The 21,593-nt window shown below is 37.9% G+C and overlaps 2 protein-coding genes across 5 annotated transcripts in view; one reads left to right on the top strand and one right to left on the bottom strand.

The window, feature by feature from the left end:
- The window catches only part of zgc:110366 (uncharacterized protein LOC550476 homolog), a 141,952-nt gene extending 139,287 nt beyond the window's left edge, over positions 1-2,665 (bottom strand). For 2 of the 3 annotated variants that reach the window (XM_041208835.1, XM_041208836.1), the window contains exon 1: positions 2,474-2,654. In XM_041208835.1, the coding sequence (XP_041064769.1) occupies positions 2,474-2,549 (76 nt within the window). In that variant the 5' untranslated portion in view covers positions 2,550-2,654. Of the gene's footprint in view, positions 1-2,473 lie in introns of all 3 variants that reach the window. The other variant, XM_041208834.1, reaches the window with a different exon arrangement.
- Positions 2,666-2,724: 59 nt separating this feature from the next.
- Positions 2,725-21,593, top strand: part of dph5 (diphthamide biosynthesis 5) — a 59,634-nt gene continuing 40,765 nt past the window's right edge. Inside the window, exons 1-3 of one of the 2 annotated variants that reach the window (XM_041207521.1) lie at positions 2,725-2,967; positions 5,340-5,464; positions 8,339-8,447. In XM_041207521.1, the coding sequence (XP_041063455.1) occupies positions 2,833-2,967; positions 5,340-5,464; positions 8,339-8,447 (369 nt within the window). In that variant the 5' untranslated portion in view covers positions 2,725-2,832. The remainder of the gene's footprint in view (positions 2,968-5,339; positions 5,465-8,338; positions 8,448-21,593) is intronic. The other variant, XM_041207522.1, reaches the window with a different exon arrangement.

Raw genomic sequence — 21,593 nt, 5'->3', positions numbered from 1 at the left:
TTTTTCATGTGAAACTTACTACACGCCTGATTACATTCCATCAAATTGTAAGGCTTTCCAACATCCGCTTGAAATATTAGTCCTTTAAAAAGGTAGGTCACATAAAACAAGCCCTAATTGCTGATATAATCACCTGAGTTAATATTATGAACCTACACAAAGGCTGAGTGAAGCTAAAGCATTTACACTGCTGACACCTTTATTTCCTGTTTGCACATGTGGTGACATTACCCACGTCAAGACATGCAGGTGTTCTTCATTTTAACACCACTTCACAGAATGGCACATGTTCATTAAGTTCACAGTTTCAACTGAAAACCCGATATAGGCAGAGGATTAACCTGTTTTAACCTCCAATTTGTTGCAAAAGGCATTAGGATGCACAAAAAATATCAATATCACTAGCTTGGACGGCCATTTTTATTCATCTTAGATAAGGAGAATATCCACATCTTTTCCATAATAGTCTCATGCAGCAGGGTTCAGTGACTTTTTTTTAACAAAACAAAGTATTTCAACCAAACAAGCAACATCACACTGGAATGTGACCTGAATTAGGGGCTGTGCCTGATTTATCCCAATTTTGTTGATTTGGTTTAATTGCTTTCATTTAAAAGATTATCACACTGGAATGTCTGCCAAAAGAAAAGTGGTTAGCACTTTTCAGTTAAGACAGTGCCTCTCATTTAAAACCTTGTGTAAAGCACCTGACTGCTCATATTGTGAGATATTACAGAAAATGTTGGAGATGCACAATGTTTCAATCAGCATCTGAAATGATGCAGCCCATGGGCGTAGTTACTGGCTGCCTGTCTTGCTACTGTGCGTCCTGTAGGAGTGCAAAGTGTCAACCGGTGGTATACTTGAGGTCTCCCTTGACCAGTGTGCATCGCAGTCACTGGTGTGTATAGTCGACACAGAGATTAATATTAGTTCATTTTACATGTCTTCTTTGTTTTGTGACTTATTCCTTATTAATTGTGTTCCTCTAAAAGGCACATTTTTGTTTGTTTCATGTTCGATGCCATTGGGGCATGGGTTTATTAGAAAAGTGTGAAACAGGTGATCTTTTATCTCTACTTCTGAAAAATTAATTTTCATTTCCTTTTCAGACTAACAAACTGTACCTTACCAGCAATTATGATGTCTGTTTTTGAACATGCACAGATAATTATGTAGGAAATTATTTTTTTCACACTATAATCAGGCACTAGTTAGGGTATATAAAGAGCATCACCCAACTTCCTGGACTCTCAATGTTGGGGGAAATATTGTATTAATGGAACAGTATCATAGTCGTTATGTTATTGGACTAGTAATCAAGAGCCCTGGACTTGTGCTTCAGAGACAAGAGTTTAAATCCTACTACAGCAGCTGTGGAATTTAAATGCAATTCATTAAATAAAATTCTGAAATAAAAAACTAGGCTCAGTAAAGGAGATCATTAAGCTACCGGATTGTCATAAAGACACATCTGGGTCATTAATGTTTTCTTAGGGAAGGAAATCTGCTCTCCTTAGCCAATCTGGCCTACATGTGACTCTTAACTACCCTCTGAAACGCCCACAGTATTTTGCCTTTGATTCGATTGTATTAAATCACTGCAAATAAAAATAAAACTGGACAGACACCTAGCATTGACCTAAGCATGGGACATGACAAAGGTAAACCCAGCCCATTAACCCAGCAAGGTCCTCCTCATGAACATCTGGGGGATTTAAGGCACAGAGCTGTCCCACAAACTAGTCAAGCAATAGTCCGACATAGTCATACTCTCAGAATCGTACCTTTCCACCAAAGTCCCAAACCCTCCATTACCATCCCTGGGTGTGTCCTATCCCATTGGCAAGGCAAACCCACTAGAAGTGGTGGCACAGTGGTATACAGTTGAGAGGGAGTGCTCTGGGAGTCGTTAACATTGACTTCAAACCCCTTGACGTCTCATGGCACCAGGTCAAACATGGGGATGGAAAGTTCCTACTGATTACTACCCAACACCCCACCTCAGCTGATGAATCTGTGCTCCTCCATGTTGGACATTACTTGGAAGAAACACTGAGGGCACAATAGGCACTGACACTGGGTGGGGGACTTGAATGTCTATCAACAAGTGAGGCTTGGCACTGCCATTACTAAGCTGGCCAAGTTCTGAAGGACACAGCTACCAGACTGGGCCTGAGAAAACCAACAGTACTGACAAGCATTAAATGCTGGCCTTACCTATGTCACCCATATATATATATATATATCCCATGAATGAATAGAAAAGAATGTTTGCTATCAGGTGCTATGCAACATGTGGACCGGTGTTTATTTTGCAGACTTGGTACTTTAAAATTAGGTCACATATTTAAACTGACAGAAAATGTATCAGCAGGCTTGGTGCAATTGAGGGACAGGTTGGGGTTTTTTTTCAGGTTACAGTGAGTGAGTCAGTCTGCAGTCGGGAGCACAGACACATTCAGTAACTCACCGAGACCGAGGATTGGGATTTTCAAACCATTCGCCAGCTCCACGGTCCGAATCCCAGGCCCCTCTACTGTGTCCATTCCCGGATTTCCACTTGTTAAAAAAATAATATTTCACCCTTTGCCCATCAGACTCGAAAATCCCATCCCCCCCACTACCCTACTCCCTGGCCCCGCTCTCCCTCATTAGTCACAAGGTCGCAAAAACGTCGCCAAGTGCTGGCGGGTGTATGCCAGCACTGCCGTAAGCCGCGCTGTCGCCATGGTGATGGCGCTCGGAGAGCGTGCTGCGGACTGAAGCGGTTCCTTACCGACGTTGACTGGTTCGGGTTGGGTGGCCGGCCATTATACATATTACCGGAGAATGTTGTATTTGGTCGGCCTGGGGCTGGGGGATGCCCGGGACATCACAGTGAAAGGACTGGAGATCGTGAGGCGATGCCGCCGGGTCTACCTAGAGGCCTATACCTCCCTCCTGACTGTCGGCAAGGAAGTGCTGGTATGTGTGTCCAATACAGCCAGCACGTCCTTTTCAGCAGAACAACGTTGTTCCCAGTGAGCAAAATGATAGTGTGCCTGTATTATACGACTTGTGAGGGTTCTCAGTAATCCCCAGTATCAAATGATGATAACATACCGATGTACCATGACACACGTTTCCATGAAGCAGCAACAAAGATGGGAATTGTACTCTGCACTCTCAGCACCTCTCCCATTTATCATACAGGTGGCACAAGGGGGAAAAAATATATATATATCAATGGTTACCAAACATTACCTTCGCAAAGCAGAATTTTTTTTTTAAATCCAAATTAAGAAATTTCACACAAATGCAACAATTTTGTTTTTTCTTACTGATTGCTGCTTCGTCAGGAACAGGAAATGACAAAAATGAAGTGCTTCCCAAATCTCCAGTATGTAGGTAATTAAGGGTTCAAGGCAGAAATCTGATCTTTAGGTTCGGAAAACTGGTTTAAAAAGTTAATGGAGTTATCACGTGGAGCTGTAAATGAATTAGACATAATGGAACCCCTCAGTTTGATTAATTTTGTAATTACTTCCTGATATTCCTTGTAACTGTACTCAGTTATATAACAGCTTTGGAATGAAGATATTTTAATACTTTTGATCCAGTTCCATACTATCCACTGCATGTGTTATTTACATTGCAAGAGTGATCATAATGCTACCTGACTAGTTCTAAAACAAACATAGGCACTCAAGATGAATATAGTCTATTTCTTAGTTTAAAATTGCTTAATTTGAATTATGTTAATTAAAACAATTGGAGCAAAAACTGCTTTTTGTGCTGTTTTATTTAAATTAATTCAAATGACTGCACAATTCAATTTTTTTCAACCAAAAATGGCTGAATTAAAGAAGTAGACTGTATTGTGGTCATTTTCTTGAAATACCAGTTACCCTAGAGAGGATAGGCTAGACTTTATCATAGTATGACTAGAAAATTCTTAAATAAAAGCAAAATACTGCAAATCCGAAACAAAACAACAACAAAAATTGCTGGAAAAACTCAGCAGGTCTGACAGCATCTGTGGAGAGAAAGAGCTAACGCCTCAAGTCCAGATGAATTTTTGAGGCATTAGCTCTTTCTCTCCACAGATGCTGTCAGATCTGCTGAGCTTTTCCAGCAATTTTTGTTGTCGTTTTTGTTTAGAAAACTCTTAAGCTATGTTTACTCCTTTCTTCAGGTGCTAAATTGTGACCAAACTGTATCAAAAGAATTCTGCAGATTTCCTAATTGTTTAAATTGGTAAAATGCATTGAGCAGCACCAAACCGAAGTATGCAGACGATGCACATTCACATTCTGTTCCTGCTTTCTGCTGTTTTAGCTGTTCTCAGTGGAAAGGGCTAGGGAATATTCAGCTTGAGTTCCTGCTCCTGATTACTATTTAGTGAGCCATTTTGGAAGGTGAAAGGTGAAATCTGTACTGGTCTTTTTTCTGATACTCTCCCTGTTTTAATATTCTGCCGATTACTATCCTGTATATGATTTTTTAAACTGTTCCAAAACTACTACATGATGTTTGACCTCCCAATCGGAGCAAACTTCTCTTATTATTACTGAGGGTGGACTTCTTATGGTAGTGTCAGCCTCTGCTCTTAGGTTGGCAGGGTGCTAGGAATGCCGGAATCTCAGCTCATTCTGAGAAACACCACATAAATTACCACTTCACATGGTATGAAAAGAAACAACTTAAAAGTAATATTTTATTTTTTTCTTGTAGCTGATGGTTAAGTCAGTGAGTACTGCAACGTAAGACCAGAAAAGTCCTAGTTGGCATTCCCTATTCTGTACTAAGTTGATATCATCCCATATGGTTGTAAGAGCACAACAAATTGCTTGTTCTCCCTGGTCTAAGGAAGGTAGAACTCAACAGCATTCACAGCCCTGATTTCAGCTGGAGGTGATTCGACAACATTGATTATATTCACGCTGCTCAAAGAGCAAGCACATTCCAAATGTTGCTACATTAGACAGGCAAGTTAAGTTGACCGAGTTTTCAAACAGCATCATTGCCTGTTACATCCACAAAGCATTGGTGAAACTACGACCAATGGCTCTTTATTGAAACGCGATGCATGTCAGGCCAGAATTTTGATGACTTGTTTCATCACCAGATTATAGGAGCCAACCTATTTCATAATGAACATTTAAAAAAATGACCTCAGGCTATGGTGAACTTATTAGCATAACGATACATTTTGAGGCATCAGAACATCAATATAAGCACATCGATAACCAAAATGGAAACTATATGTTTCTTTTTAATTAGTAGGGCCTTATACTCAACTATCTAAAGGGATAAATTATATAGCTAATAGGAATTGAATTCTCTTTTATCAATAGGAGGAATTTTATGGCCGTGAACTCATCATTGCAGAAAGAGAGATGGTTGAACAAGAAGCTGATGAAATTTTAAAGGATGCTGTTGATAATGATGTTGCCTTTCTTGTAGTAGGAGATCCTTTTGGGTAAGCATTAGCTATTGAAGTTTTTCCGGAGATGTCTGCAATTTATAGTGTGGAGCAGGTTCAATGGAGAGCGATGAGACTGGTTTCTGGGTCAGAAAAGAAAGCTGTATTGGGAACAAATTGAACATTTTGTGTAGGAAGATAAGTTACACATTTCATTATTGATATAAAAAAGCAATTTGACAGCTACTCTTTGTTTCCAGTAGATTCCTTATCTGCGTATTTTGTGCACTAATTCGCTGAAATAAATGGTGCTGTATTGCTAGTAAGTGAAACAGAAAAGGGCAATTTAAAGTAGAGACTAGTCCAGGTTTAGGAAATGGTTTGGTCTGTTGGGCAGATGTATTCCCTTTATGAAATAGATGCAGGTAACAATGGCCTTTCAACCTACTTTATCTCAATGCCAGAATATCTTTCTGACTGTCTTCTTATTACTGCATTTAGCTTTTTTAATTAGTATGGTATCAAATACAGTTCCTGGCAATCTTATCGATATTTGTCAACCTGTGTAGATAAATACTTTCTGATGTCTGTCCTAATTCTGTCCTTTATAAGCCTAAGCCTCTGTTTCCCAATCCTTATATCCCGGCACAGCTGAAAGTATTGATTTGGGCATTTTACACTCTACCCTGTTAAGTATTTTATATACCTCAAAATGGCACCCTTCTGAAACATCAATTTCCAAGGCAAAAGAGCCATAGGATATCAATTCATGCGATTAACTCTTAATTTGGCTTTTAAAGATTGATTTTTAACTTTTTCTAATGCTATAATGTTCTGGGCGGGGCTAAGATTATTATAGTCCCTACCAATAAAATTATACAAAAATACTCAACTATTCTGAGTTTACTAATAAGTTAAAGATGTATTTCAGCATTGAAAGAGAATTTTCACTAAAACTACACAAAATGTTCAAATTTTTCCCCCTACAGTTCTCATTTCTGACCCAGAAATCATCCTCATTGAACCTACTCCAACTATGGATGTCCCCACAGGAACCATTTATACCTGGAGTTGATTGTATAGCCGAAACTATCCCAGACTTCATGATCACAGAACTATCTGGAAAGGAAAGTTTTTGTTGTATTATCCCAATACTGAAATACAACTTTAATAGACTGAGAGTAGCTGTCTATTTTTGTGTAACTGATATCTGCCAGGATTTTAATATACTTGACAGTATCCAGAATATTATGGCTGCATGGGAATACCAGTTATAAGCCAAGTTTTAAATACTAAATTAACAAGTGCTTTTGTGACTTGCTAAAAAAAGAGACATGCTATTAAGGTTTTGCGTCTTGCACTCATCAGGACAGACAAGAATGCAAAATTTCAAAGGGAGCAATAATTTATGCTACATGAAAAAAAAGGGTGCTGATTGATTGGCAAGTCGACTCTGGTTGAGGCATTGCCACAGAAAATGCACCAGGGAACTGTTGTCCCCCAGACTTTTGTTTCATTCCAAAAAAGGCCAAATGCCTGGACATTTTCCTTTTTCCTGCAGAGCACAGGTCCCTGGACTGAGCTATTTTTCATGCTGAATAAATAGTTGCTTCCTTTGAAATTTGGCATTCTTGCATCTGTCCTGTTGAATGCAAGACTGAAAGCTTTGACAGCATGTCTCTTTTTTCAGTAATTCTCAAGTTCTGCACTACCAAGCAACTTAAGTATTATTAAGTGTGACTATTTAAGTATTTTCTGTGTAAGTAGATATGATTTATATGTGGTGGTCACTTGTTACTTGAAAACTATGTGATCAGTAAATCTGAAAAATGAAATTATGCACTAGGTGATGCAATTGATTATGTAAAAAGAAAATTGCCAAACCATGTCATTTATTTTTGGTCAATGAAATGCTGCTTGTACTGACACTAATGAATGGGATGACTGTAAGTACACTTACTCATTTATATGAATGAAGTGTAATTATCTATGTGCATCTGTCCAGGATGTGTCTGGTATACCCCAATTACTGAAATGAAATTACAGTGTCTGAAACTGATAGTTTCACAAATTATGACTGACAGGTGCACAGTAGTAGATGATAGACTTTTTTTTTGAAAAACATACATGTTTTAGCATTCACCATTAGTTCTGACATCAGCATTGGAAGGGGCTGAGTAAAAAATCTTTGTGTGAAAGTGGACATTATGCCCTTTTAACAAATTTAGAAAACCAAATTCAGCACTGAAGCCATCCATGTAAGTTTTTTTCATAAGACATCTAATCCTTACTTACTGATTTACCTCACCTTATCCCTTAACCATTTCTTAGCGGTGTCCTGCGTTATAGTCCTTGGGTTTTTCTTTTAAAAATATAAGAAATAATGGAATGAAAAATGACCATTTCCCTACATGTGCAATCACGAATTCTATCCCAGCCAATTAATCTTCTGCAGAAAGTTCTGCTCAATACTCCTCAATTTCCAAAGATAATTCAAGCAAAATTGTAGAATATATGTAATATTCAAACCTAATCCAGAACACCAAAATCCTGCACAATTAAAGGCTCACTTGAATTCCTAATCTCATCTGTAAGGGAACACTGAGCATGGCCCAAGGAGTTCGCCAGAGGGAGGTGGAAGATGCTGCTCTCCTACTGATTTTGACAGAGCATTGGGAGGAATTGGGAACAGATTGCTTGCCTGTACACAGTGTGTAACAGAGGAAGACCGTCAGAAAGGAAAGGAGGCAATAATGTAGTAGTTGAAAAACCTTCAAAAGGGGAGGGGCACTAACCCAACTTGTATGAAACCCTGTAGTAGGTTATTAGCATAAGATGGATTAGATCAGGAACAGAGTGAAATCTTTTATAAATTTAATTGTGTCTCTATTACACTATTTAATTTTCAACATTCTCAATGTTCTCCTGCAGGGCAACAACACATAGTGATCTAGTTCTGCGAGCTGTAAAAGCAGGAATTCAGTACCAAGTTGTACATAATGCTTCCATATTAAATGCAATTGGATGCTGTGGCCTACAGGTAAAGCATTCTTAACTCTGCTTTCTCAGTTTAAAAAGTACTGTATGTATTGACTTTCTGAATTGCTCGTATCACAGATCAACATCCTTGTTAACACAAAAATATTGAAAATTTATGACACAGAAAGAGGTCATTCAGCCCACTGTGCCTGTTGTAGGTATCTATTTTTGTAGCTAAGTATTACAAGTCGAGATGATAGAGAAGATATTCTAGTTTTACTAAATAATGTTGTGTTAAAAGCTGGGTTTTTTAATACAGGTTAATCTTCTTCACCCACCCCCTCAAAAAAGAACTATGTATTCTTTTTCACTGCTCTTTGCTGATGACATAAGTAACTGATAACATTCTTTGTTGTATTACATCTGAATGTGAGGTTTCCGAGTATCAGACTCACATCAAAGTTGGTTACATGTTTGTGTCTTGCGTATAGATGCTAACTTAAAACCTGAGTCAGTTATCAGAGCTTCCAATCTGTAAGATTTTTTTTTCATCAAACATTGAATTTATTTCACAAACTGGTATGCTGTGGCCATTGTGTTTGTGTCTCCTCTAATGTTGATCTGTTATTTCAATAATCTAAACTTTTTCTTATGTTAAATTAACCTGATTAGTTATTTTTCTTAGCTTAATATTGCTTTAGTAAAAAATAATTTTTAATTGGACAAATAATTAAGATGGTCAGCCATCATCTTGGGTATGATTTTCAGGGCTTCATTCCAGAAACAGTGTGAATCTGTGGGGAAATGATACCTGTAGGAGGGTAAAAATCAGAAAAGTGATCAAACAGTAATTTGAGTAGAGGTGTGAACAGTATCAGGCAAGAGATTGCTTGGAACAAGTTCTCTATCCAGCATTGGGATAGAGAAGGACAATGGAACATTCCTATTATCCCTGCTGCATATCTTGGAACAGTATTAAAGCAAGGGAACCCACTCAATGTTTCTTTTATTCCTTGATGGGACGTGGCCAGCATTTGTTGCCCATTCCTAATTGCCCTTGAAGTGAGTGTCTTGCTAGGCCATTTCAGAGGGCAGTTAAGAGTCAATCACCTTGCTGTGGGTCTGGAGTCACATGTAGGCCAAACCAGGTAAGGATGGCAGATTTCCTTCCATAAAGGACATTGGTAAACCAGATGAGTTTTCACAACAATCAATGATAGTTTCATGGTCACCATTACTGAGACTAGCTTTATATTCCAGATTTATTCATTGAATTTAAATTCTACCAGCTGCCATGGTGGGATTTGAACCCCTGTCCCCAGAGCATTAGCCTGGGCCTGAGCCTCTGGATTACTAGTCTAGATTACCACTACACTACCATCTTCCCAAATGAGGACCGTGACTGAGAGGAAAGTGTTAAATTACATTGGGCAAAGGTTTCTCCAAATCCTTTGACTTCTAAAGACCACACAACACTGTTGGAAAGTTTCTCAGTATCCCAGGTGAACATCAGGCTAGATTTCTGTATTTTAAAAAAAACAACCAATTGTGTTGCGAAGATGCCCTGCATTATTATGAGTTCCCCCCTTAAGATAAACCTTATCTGATCAGGATGGATCAGCTTGTGAATCACTGCGCTGGAATGAGTGGCCAGTATCCTGATGTAAATATTACAATCGCAGTGACATATAATTCAAAGGGTTCTTGCCTCTCCAAATGTCAGGTTCAAACCACCTTCAGTAACTTTCAGCAATGAAACACATTTAGTAGAAACTGGGACCACTGTGGGAAGGAAGTCAGTTAGGTAGCCACTGGAGCCAGGAGACTTGCCACATTTTATCGGCCTAACAGCCAAGATGGTGATGGGAGAATCCATCAAAGTGGAGTCATCCTTATTCCAACCAAGAAAGAGGCAATAGCAGTAAGTTGAGGTACAACCTGAAATCTATAGAGTTCAGGGTAGAAATAATGAAACTGCGAGTTAATGCAAGCATTATGTGAATGTGAATTTCAAATCTTCCTTGCACCCCTTGGAAAACCCAATCACTCTACTGCTTATGCAAGGTAGGTGAGAAAATGACCTGATGCCTCGTAATGGTATTGGTCAGCAAAGCTGGAAGTTCACTTTAGATCTAAGAGAGCAATACCACAATGCACCTAACATCTGATGCTGCTTTTCTACATTCAAAATCTTGTTCCTTCCACTTTCCTAGCCTGACCCTCCATCATGCTACTGCCTCCACTCCCACCCAAAAGATTATTCAATTTTGTTTCCCAAAAGTATTAACTAACTAAAAACACAAAGTTGTGAATTGAGCAGGGGCCACAGCTTCAAAGAGATAATTTATTAGGGCGACTGAGTCTCATTACTGATTATCACCCCAAAATCATAATACCAAGTTCTCGGTTCTTCAGTCCTTCTTTTCCTTCACTGAACTAAAACCAAATAATCAGACAACTTTTCATTGCCTTGAATTGTTTGGCTTCAATTCTTTCACTTTCCAGAGGGATCCATTCATCACTGTTCTGTTCACTAGTGCACAAATTTTGAGGTGAATTTGAATTTTTAGTGGTGCATTAAAAGTACAGCTTTTTAGTGACAAGATTTTGAATGGTAACAATACAGCAAAAGCTATTTTCCTTTTTTATAAAATGAAGTTTTATTGTTTTACCAGTACTGTAGAGAATCTGTACAGTACTATAGAGAATGGTATATATAAAAAGATATATATATAAACATACATATAATGGTATATATAATCATATATAGTCTTGTATTTGAACAAAGTTAGATGTTGTGGCTGATATGAGGATTTCTGAACAGGAGGGGCTTTGTGATACTATTCATAGCATGTTTTTGTAGGATATTTGGGTGTATTATTTATTGTACGTAATGGGGGAAAATATGCTGTTTCCTTTTGATGTACAAAGTTAATTTGAGTTTTAAATCTGGACTTTGTGTTGACTTTGAGATTAAGTGTCTGTCCCTAAAGAGCATACTTGTTATCTTTACCATATCAGAATTCAAATCTACTCAAAATCTTTGATCATTTTCCACAGGTAGTTGGTAGTTTCGGGTTTTCCCCAGATTCTGGCAATCGATCTTCTTGTGGTTATTAATGCTTTTTGCAATTTTTCACACCAATATATAATAATTTTTGATCAGAATTCTAAGACTATTGCACATGATGCCGCAAGAATTTTTTTATGGGACAGTTATTGATGCCTGGCTCAATTTCTGAACCATTTCCAAAATATACACAAAGAACCCTAGAGGCAGGGTTCCTGTGTGCAATAGATGTAGCAAAATCAAAGCAAGTTTTTAATTTCGCTAGAACATAAAGGCAGTCCCTTTGCAGTATCTTATTACTTAATTTTTCTAGTTGGTGTAGAAATATGTTGTTCTGGATAATTTGGGTTTTAGGGAACCAGAGAAGAAAATGGGATGCCACGGTCCATTTCTCCCATCCATTAGAAATTTATCTTTGAAGTGCTGTGACTAATGCTCTTTGTATTTTAAATTGCGCTTTTTAATAATTCCATTAATTATGTCATAAAATTGGAGATAGTGGAGAACATTTTTCTCTGTTTTGTTTTGTGACAAAATCTCTCAGATTATTAAACAGCTTTTGTTACCTTTTTCTTACAGTGGTTTTTTGGCTGAGATTAGCATGCGGGGGAAAACACAGTCCATTTTAAGAGTTTGTTTACTTTATCTTAAATAAAAATGTCAAGGATTATAGATACCTGTAATGGTCTGTCTTTGATAGGTCAAAGGACGCAGCTTTTGGTTTGGCAGCACAGTTTTTCTGTCCGTGTCTGGAATCAGTCATTTCACCATGAAGGGAAATCCAGAGATGTAAATTACATCACTTTTCATCACTTTACTTTTTCAATAAATCAGTTTGTTAATTTAGTTTCAGTTCTTTATAACAAGTCTAAGGTATGTAATATATTTCTAAACTGAATACTTCTCCTTCTGCTTGTAATGTTTGTAAACATTTAGCACCTCCAGATTTAGCAAAGTATTGATTTTAGTAAATCAAAAGCTAGAAAAAAGGATGGAGATGGGTAACATCTGTGTAAAATCAAGGATTGAGATAGGTACAACTTGAATAAGATAACATTCATCCTGGTAGTGTTTCCTCTCAGGAAACAGCTCTTAATGATTTATTTTAAGGTCACTGTTAAGACAAAAGTTCGATCCACAGTTTAAAGATAGTTAACAAAAACAGAATTACCTGGAAAAACTCAGCAGGTCTGGCAGCATCGGCGGAGAAGAAAAGAGTTGACGTTTCGAGTCCTCATGACCCTTCAACAGAACTGAGAGATAGTTACTTGTTTGTGGATTAGACAAATAATTGTGTAATTGAAAGTATCAATGAAGATCCAAAACTTCAATATAAAGTTATATCATTTGGTTAATGTAGCTGTTCAATAATGTTTGCTGCACAAATGAATCCTATAAGAAAGATAGTTAGACCTTAGTGAAGCATCAGATTCCTATAATAGCTGTTATTGCTTTTTCTGTTATCTTAGAAGTCATAAGTTCTTAAGGGGGTGGTGGTGGTGGTTCATAGTGATTCTGATACAATTTAGCAAATGTCCTTGCTGGAATTTTAACTTTTCTTCTTTCTGTATTTCTTCCCTTCTTGATTCATTTTTATTTAAAAGCATCTCCAAATATTCCAAGTGACCATTTTATATATGTGAACCCAAACAACGAGAGGTGTCAAGCTATTTGACTGCAGTGCCCATCACTGCTGAACCCAATCCTGTCATTGTCCAGCAGCCACCTTCTGATAGCGATTAGAATCAGGAACTTTAGTTGATTATCCCTTCTCTTAATCTGAGACGTACTCAAAGATATTGCTGCAAAAGAAGTTCATGATATTCGTGAACTGGTGTCAGGGTGAGCCTGCTTCATCGTGTTGTAGATGTAGATCAAGTAACTTTTCTTCCTCAAATAGTTCTTAAGGTTAACTGAAGCATCCTGTCATAGTCAGATTCAGATCAGCTAAGTCAGGACAGACCAAGGATCAAACTGGAATGTATCTGGCCTTTATAGTGCACATATTTCCAGTCCGAACCAGATGTTATATTTTTTGAGCTCTTAGAATCTAACCGTTCTAATTTTAAGGAAACATGATTACAGATTACATGCCATATTGCCTCAATTGTTAGACAGGTTGCCTAATTGTCTCTATCTTTGTAGCATTTATGTTTTTTGTGACCAGCCGTTAAGTACACTGATACACAGAATCTCCTGGCAGATTTTCCTCTGAGCTATTAAGTTCATTCTATCTTTGTAGGAGTGATGGCCTCTGATTTGATCATTTTTGTGCCCTTTTTTGTTTGTTTCTGTTAAAGCTCTGATTTGTCCTTTGAAATCAAACTTTGATGCACCACAATGAACTTCTCCTCCATTTAGAAACTTCTTCAAACACCTGTTCAACCAAGCTTTTTGTTGTCCCATCCCAATTTCTCCCTTTCTGATGTAGTGACCCTGAAAAGCCTCTAGGAACAATTGTTACAGTTCAAGGTAATATATAAAGGTAAGTTGTTATTCCCTGGAACTGAGTCGCTTCTGCAGTGCTCATGATACTGTTACTTTTCTGTGAAATCTAGAAGCTGCACTCAGGTAACCAGCAAAGCGATTGCGACATTGTGTTGCTAGTTCTGCTAACTGGAGCATGATTAGGTGCAGAGACACATCCTATCACACTGTAGGCCACAATAAAAGAAAAATGTAACAGATCTACATGAGAATGTAAGTGCATAGGCGAGGAGGTGATGATAAAAGCTTTTGTATTTGTGCAGATTGAAATTGAAAGAGAGTTAAAGGCTTTCAAGGACTCAGTACTTCATGGTTGGGGTGTTTTGTTTCTGTGTTCATTAGCTTCCCAGTGTTTTATTTTTGGTGTCTCAACCCTGTTCCCAATGCTTTTACAGAACAGAAAAAATGCTGGCACTTTAAGCTCCAGCCTACATATCCAGCCACTGTAGAGTAAGAATAAACTGATCAAGAAGAACGCTGACTCTGTTCGATCAATAAGGTATAAAGCTAGAGCGTGGCAGATGGAAACTATGGTGTTGTGGTCAGACCACAACCAAGAGTGTATGTCTGGTTTAGTATCTGAGGCACAAGAGACATGTTCAAGCCTCAGATTTTGTGCAGAAAAGAGCCATAAGGCTTGACCCTTGTTGCCATGGGTTCAAATTATGAAAAAGGTCTGCAAAAATTGAACTTTTCATCCATGAAAAGAAGTATCTGAGAGTGGTTGTACTAAAAGATTAATCTGGCATACTAGCTCAAGGTAAATATGAGTGGCAGGAGAAGTATTTTCAAACCGATGTCAGGAAGTTCAATATTTTGAATGGACATTTTGGTAGGATAGTGGAGGCAAAAATCTTATAAGTCATTGAAGAGACATTTTGGAAACTGTGATCAGGAGTTTATTGGTTTCCTTAGGCATACAACTGAAAGGAACATGTTGCCTTATTCCTTTATATCCTGAATCAGTTGTTCTTAAACTGGGGTCCGTATAGACATTTTCAGACGTCCACGAAATGATATATGTGCTTACCAAGCAGGCAGAACCTTATACATGGACAGCCACTCAGAACATCGTGGTTAGGGCTTGGATCTCATCTTGCCACTGCATAGCTACTCCAGATTGCTTGCCATTCCTTAAAGTGCTGAGCTTTTTGGTTAAAAGCCTTTTGTAGAGTGATATGGAAAATGTTAACAGAATTTGCAGCATCTTGCATTGATGCACTGTCAAATCAAAGCACAAAGCTGTCAAACTAGTAGTCTTAGATGATCGTTCAGCCGGGGTCTTCGTGTTCTGTAGGGTACTGCTTTACTAGATTGAGTAAAGGGAGGCTCAGTTATTAATTATATGGAATTTTTATGGCTGTTTTGGGGGACCATATTCTGCAGTTCCATCCATTTTTCCTAAAAAAACAAGAAACATTGGCTTTTATATAGAATGCTTTACGAGAGTCATTGCCAAACATCACACTAGGATGGGCAAACTGCAGTGAGAAGCAGGCACATTAATTTCACTGATATCTGTAAATAAATGCCTGTTTTCTTATGAGCATTATTAAAACACTCTTTACATGCGACACTTACATATTATGAGTATGATATAGTATGATCTAAATTGGGGTTCATAATTACCTATCCATCTGAAAAGAAGTCCTTCAGACAAAAGAAGTTTAAGAGGCACTGTCCTAAATCACAACAAATTGGAGTTATTTGGCCTAATAACAGTGACAATTTTTGACCTGATGTTGGATTTTGGTCTGTTTGGAGCTTGAAGTACAATTAAAATTATTGCTGAAAAGAAATACATGTTGCTGAAGCTTTTTGTCTTGCACTCATCAGGACAAACGCAAAAATGCAATTTCAGCAACCACAACAAGCAAAGGGTGCTGATTGGTTGGCAAGTCGACTCTGATTAGCAGAGCCATTGCTATGGAGAAAGTAACAGAAACTATAGGCTCCCCAAGCTCCTGGATAATTCCAAAACAGTGCAAAGCTTGAACATATTCCTTTTGTTTACAGAGAATGGGTCATTGTGTATGACTATGTCGCTTTTAGCAAACATAAGTGAGCCATGTTACAAGCTCAACTGATTATCTTAAGTTGGTTGTTCGTGTAGCTATTAGTGCACTCAGATTGCTCAGCAAATGCCACGCAGAGCTAGGCTCACTCCCAACTTAAATTGGTGGGGGCCAGTAGGTAGGTGAGCTTGTCCACCTCTTCCCACCCCCAGCCTTTCTTTTCACCCCCCCCCCCCCCCCCAATAAAATGTTAGAGATCTGAGTTATAAGGATGGGAGGAAGTAATTTATGCTTATGGAAAGGAGGCATTTGAGATGCAACCTTATAGAGGTACGTTGTTATTATGACACAGCCTATGGTAAAGGCTGAATTGTTCAAATCCCAGAGGAAAAGTTGAAACAACTGTCATAACCCATTTTTGAAATTTGTATGTTTCGAGATGCAGACTTTGAAATCAGTAGTAATAAGACCACTCAGCCTCAAGAGGTTTTTTTTATAAAACTAAATTAAACATTTATTAGTACAAGAAAAATTGTAAGCACATACATATGTAATATGTACTATAATAACTACAAAAATCCCCCAATTAAACTGACTCTCAATTACACCCCTGTTAAGGCAGCAGTAAAACTTTAAAAAGACCACATGCAAAGCACATTTGACTGTACAAATTCAAAATGAGGTTCCTTGCAGACACAGTTGGAGGCATACAGGCTGGTTAGATCTTAAATGAGTCTGCCTTACACACACAAACTCCTTTCTGTTTATACCTTTGAATGTAAATTTTCCATTGTATCACTAGGCTTTAAACATTACATCTTCTAACAGTAACAGTGATGGAGGCAAAAGCCCATCTAATAAACCATTAATTGGAGAAGTGAGGAGAATCCAGGAGTGTAAGTTCTCAAACAAATCATCTCATAACATATGAGGAATGAGAGTGACATCAGAGTTTGTTCAACCTCCCTGCAGTGCATATTTTATAATTTAGCAATTTTGGACACAGCTGTAGCCAGACAAAGAAAGAAACGCTTGGCCCTGTTCTGTCATTGCCTGTCTCTGTTCTGTGACTAAGCTCATCGGCTGCAATGCCTCATACAAAATAAAAACAGAACAGTAGGAGGCCATTCAGCTCCTCAAACTTATTAAACCGCCCAGACCATGGCTGATCTGTATCTTAACTCCATTTACCCACCTTGGTTCCATATCTCTTAATACCCTTGCCCAACAAAAATCTATCAGTCTTAGATTTGAAATTTTCAATTAACCCAGCTTCAACAGCTTTTTAAAGGAGAAAGTTCCAGATTTTCATTACCCTTTACATGAATCAGTGTTTCTGACTTCACCCTTAAACAGTGAACACTTGATTATTTAATTAACCTTATTACTTAATTTTTTTAACTTCTTTCATTTTATTCGTAGTTCCTCTAGTTCTTAAATCCAGAGGCTTCGATTCAGTACAGGGTTAACCTGAAGTGTAATTTTGTAATATGCTGCATTTATATGGTACTTATCCTATTGAAACATCCAAGGCACTTTATGCAAACTAATTATGCTTGAAGTGTAGTGACCTCCACTGTGTAGGAAAACATGGTAGTTATTCTTCATTAGCACCTAGTAACTGTTTTTGCTGATATGAGGTGAGGATGGCTTGTCAGCCAGGAAACAATAACTCCTTGGCCTGGTTGACAGTTCAGAAAATTTATACTAATGTAAAAACTAAACACCATTCTAACACACCTTTGAATTTCTCAGCAGTAGTTTGTGAAGTTGTGCTCATGTTTCATCATAGGAATGGACTCTCATCTATCACTTCCATGCTACGCTTGAGTGACATTACCCACCAACTTGGTTTCAGCTTTTGCATTTCTATTAATGACACCAGCCTGTATTGCTGTTACTGTGATGGTCACAGAGTTTAGTGTCTTAAATTCAAAATAATATTTCAATGGGGGTGCTTTACAACAAACAATGTGTAAATTAATTGTAACCACTGTAACTCGATGAGTATTATTTGGTTCACAGTAACTTTATGTACTTGGGGTTGGTACATCTCCACCCCTTCACTTTATGCGCATGCTTAAGTGCAACTCCACCTTCCCCTTCCCCATACTTGCTTTGGTTATTTTGGTCAAATTTAAAATGGTAAGCTTTGGTAAGTTGCTTAAAAAAGAAAGACATACGTTTATAGAACTTTCATGACCTTAGGACATTACAAAGAGCTTCACGGCCAACAAGTACTTTTGAGGTGTAGCCACTGTGGTAATGTAGGAAACATGACAGCCAATTTGCAAACAGCAAAGTCCCACAAAACAGTAATGTCATAATGGCCAGATAATTTGTTTGTTGATTGAGGGATAAATATTGGTCTTGATGCTAGGAAGAAGTCCCCTGTTTGAATGGTGCCATAAGACCTTATTTTATTCCCTCAGTTCTGTACTGGAGCATCAGACCAGATTTTGTGCTGAGGTCCCTGGCAAGGGACTTGAACCCACAATTTTCAGGCTCAGAGGTGAGAGTGCCACCACTGAGCCACGACTAACACTTAAAACTGTGAAGCTGTTTATTTTCTGTATTTTAAGCTTTGGTTGTGATCTGGCCTCCTCCCATAACTGGTTTGATACCACTTCCCACAGTTGGACCAATAATTTAGGATCTTCAAAAGGAAAGTTTGACGACCATTATGCTGAGCACAGGGTCTCACTGGAAATAGCCAACACAGAATAATTTGCTTTGTTACAATAAAATGCAACAATACCACAGTTCACACATCTACATAATAGAAAAAGCTATTTTATCACCAAATGTGTTGTGGTTCACAGTGACCAATAACCCACTACCCCATGACTTTTTTTGGTAACACAGCAGTAACCACACAAGGAAAGAAAAGTCTGTTCCACTTTCATGGTTAATATTATGGGCTCTGTTGTCAGTGTTAAGTTCCTGTTCTTTAATTTTACCTTAGCAGTGTTTGTAAAACACATCTGTTTCACTTCACTGCATTATAAACAGCTGTAGTCTCTTTGTGGTAACCAGTACTATTATTTATATAGTTTGACGTGATGGACTACGTACATAGTATCATGGTGTTTACAGCCAGTGCAACAACATTCTATCGTAGCCTGCCTTTGCCCTGTTTAATCTCTTTCTTGATGAGAGTTAAAATTCTTTTAGGATGTATTGAGATACTTTGCATTTCTCTGTTGAAGCCTTTACATGTATTTGTAAAATAAAGGTTCAGTTCCCTCCTATAAAGCTTCGTGGAGCCTTAAATTCCAATATTCCAAATTCTAATAAGGGGCTTTGTAGAAATAAACATTGTTTTTTTCCCAACAGAAAATTAAAATAAAAACCTTGTAGAAATTATTTAGCACAACTGATGTATTAGCCTGTTTCTGGTTCTATTAATTTCATGTTCACACTTCAAATGGCCCTTGAATAATGTGCATATATTAATTTTTCTCCTGGTGATATTTACTAAGATCATAGCTAACATTTGCAAATAGGAAAAAACAGTTTATCGGCTGGATAAAAGCAAAATACTGCAGATGCTGGAGATTTGAAATAAAAACAAAGTGCTGGAAAAACTCAGCATGTCTGGCAGCATCTGTAGAGAGAGAAACAGAGTTAACATTTTGAGCCTGATATGACTCTGGAAGTTCCACTTGCAAAGAAGAGTCATATCAGACTCTGTTTCTCTCCCCACAGGTGCTGCCAGACCTGCTGAGTTTTTCCAGCACTTTCTGTTCTTATCTTAGTTTATCAGAAGGCACTATTCCAACCTCTCTGAGAAAAGGACTTTTATTTTTATATATCTACAATTCAGATATGTTTTATAATGGGTGGGGAAAACCACAATTTTTGGTGCATGATCTTTATGAAAGGCGAGCTTTATAACTTTAGGTGAAATCCTCAAAATAATTTACAACTATATAACAATTTAATTACATTTCATCAAACCTCAGATCACTCAACGTTTAATCTTTTCAAAGTGCGAAGGTTGAAACCCTACCACGTAGCTTGAAAAATATATACATTTTCAAACATGCAGGGCCAGAAATTGATTAATGCTGCATATGCTTTAGAGGGATGGGAAACAATAGGTGGTTAAGTGTCCAATATGGCAGGTAGCTTGCTCACAAATATTCCATGCCGGAAATGAGCAATTGCTATATTGGTTAAAAAAAAAGAAAACGGTGCTCTCGTGGCTGTACCTAAAACAGCTCCTTTACAAAAACAAATAAGGTGCCTAAAGCCTTTTCAAGGCTGCCTTTGCAAAATTTATTCCCCTTGAATGTAGCCCAAAGCCAGTTCAGCAGTAGGTTGCTTGGAGCATCCAACATGCAACTGCAACTTGCTGGTCTCATCCAAATGAAACTTGACACAAGCTGTCGGTAATCTGTCTCACTGACCTGGCTGATCTCAAATGAACTTCCTTATCGCCTTCATTTCTGCCTCCAAGAAGTTTAGATTCCTAACGCCACTTTTCCCCCACTAACACTTAACTCTGTTAAGTATTTTTGCATCATCACACTATTTGTTGAATTCTAGAACTTACTTGTCAGGTCTCTCTGACCTCTTTCCAAAGCATCAATGTTTTCTTTGAAGTCTGGGTGTCCAAAACTCCAAATGTAGCTGTGTCAGTTATCTGTGCGGGGTTCAAAAATGGGTTTTCGTTTGTAATTAAATGCTCCTCAAGATATTATATAGGATTTGATCGGTTTTATTGGTGGCATTGCTCATTGGCTGTACCATTGACCATAAAATCCTTTTCCAGTTCACGGTTATGCTAACAGAAACACAAAACATGCTGGAGTTTTCTCTGGCCATGTTCGCTGAATGAGTATGGAATCAAAATGGAACTTTGCCTAGGTTTGAACATGGATAACTGAAATACAAATTAAACGTTAAAGCAAAGTCACGCATTACATGTAAATATAGGGTTGGAGTCCTGCCCCACCCAAAACATGATTTTAAATATGCCCTAATCCACCTCTCCTATCTCCACATTCCAACTGCAAGCACAATCCATTTCTGTTTCTTCTGTAATCCATCCTCATGCACAGTCCATCTCTGACATCTCCATCATACTGAAGTACAATCCATTTTGGCTGTATTTTGTTCATTTAGGGGGTGTGGGCATCACCGGCAAGGGCAGCATTTATTGCCCACATGGTGTTGGAACACCTACAGGGCCGTTATCTCTAATTCAGAGTGCACAGAGTGACATGCATTGCTGTGTGTACAAGATTGACATATGTCCTAGACACACTGTTTGCTGTTGAGAAATTGTCTTTACTTGGCTGTTACTCCTGTTACCAGTTAAAACTATTGGAAGATAGAGGGTTATTGTGTAATTCAGTTTTGATTGCTAAATAATATAAATGTATCAAACACAATCAGAGCTTAAAGATGAGGAAATGAATTTCTAATAGTGAAAAGTTTAATTTTTTTCTTCAACCAAAACAGGAAACATCTTTGCTATCTTTTCTTGAAGTTGATATTCTGTCTGATCAGGTTATGCACTAGATGATACAAGTTGCGATATTGGAGACGATGCTTGATTACATCTGTCAGAACTAGAATTTTAAATTTGGGAAAATTTCTTCCTAATTGTTGTGACAGCTTGTGCTAA

Source organism: Carcharodon carcharias, chromosome 16 (genome assembly GCF_017639515.1).
Source record: "Carcharodon carcharias isolate sCarCar2 chromosome 16, sCarCar2.pri, whole genome shotgun sequence".
Classification (NCBI taxonomy): domain Eukaryota; kingdom Metazoa; phylum Chordata; class Chondrichthyes; order Lamniformes; family Lamnidae; genus Carcharodon; species Carcharodon carcharias.
Note: the sequence above shows the minus strand (reverse complement) of the source record. Positions and strands in the feature narration are given on the sequence as shown.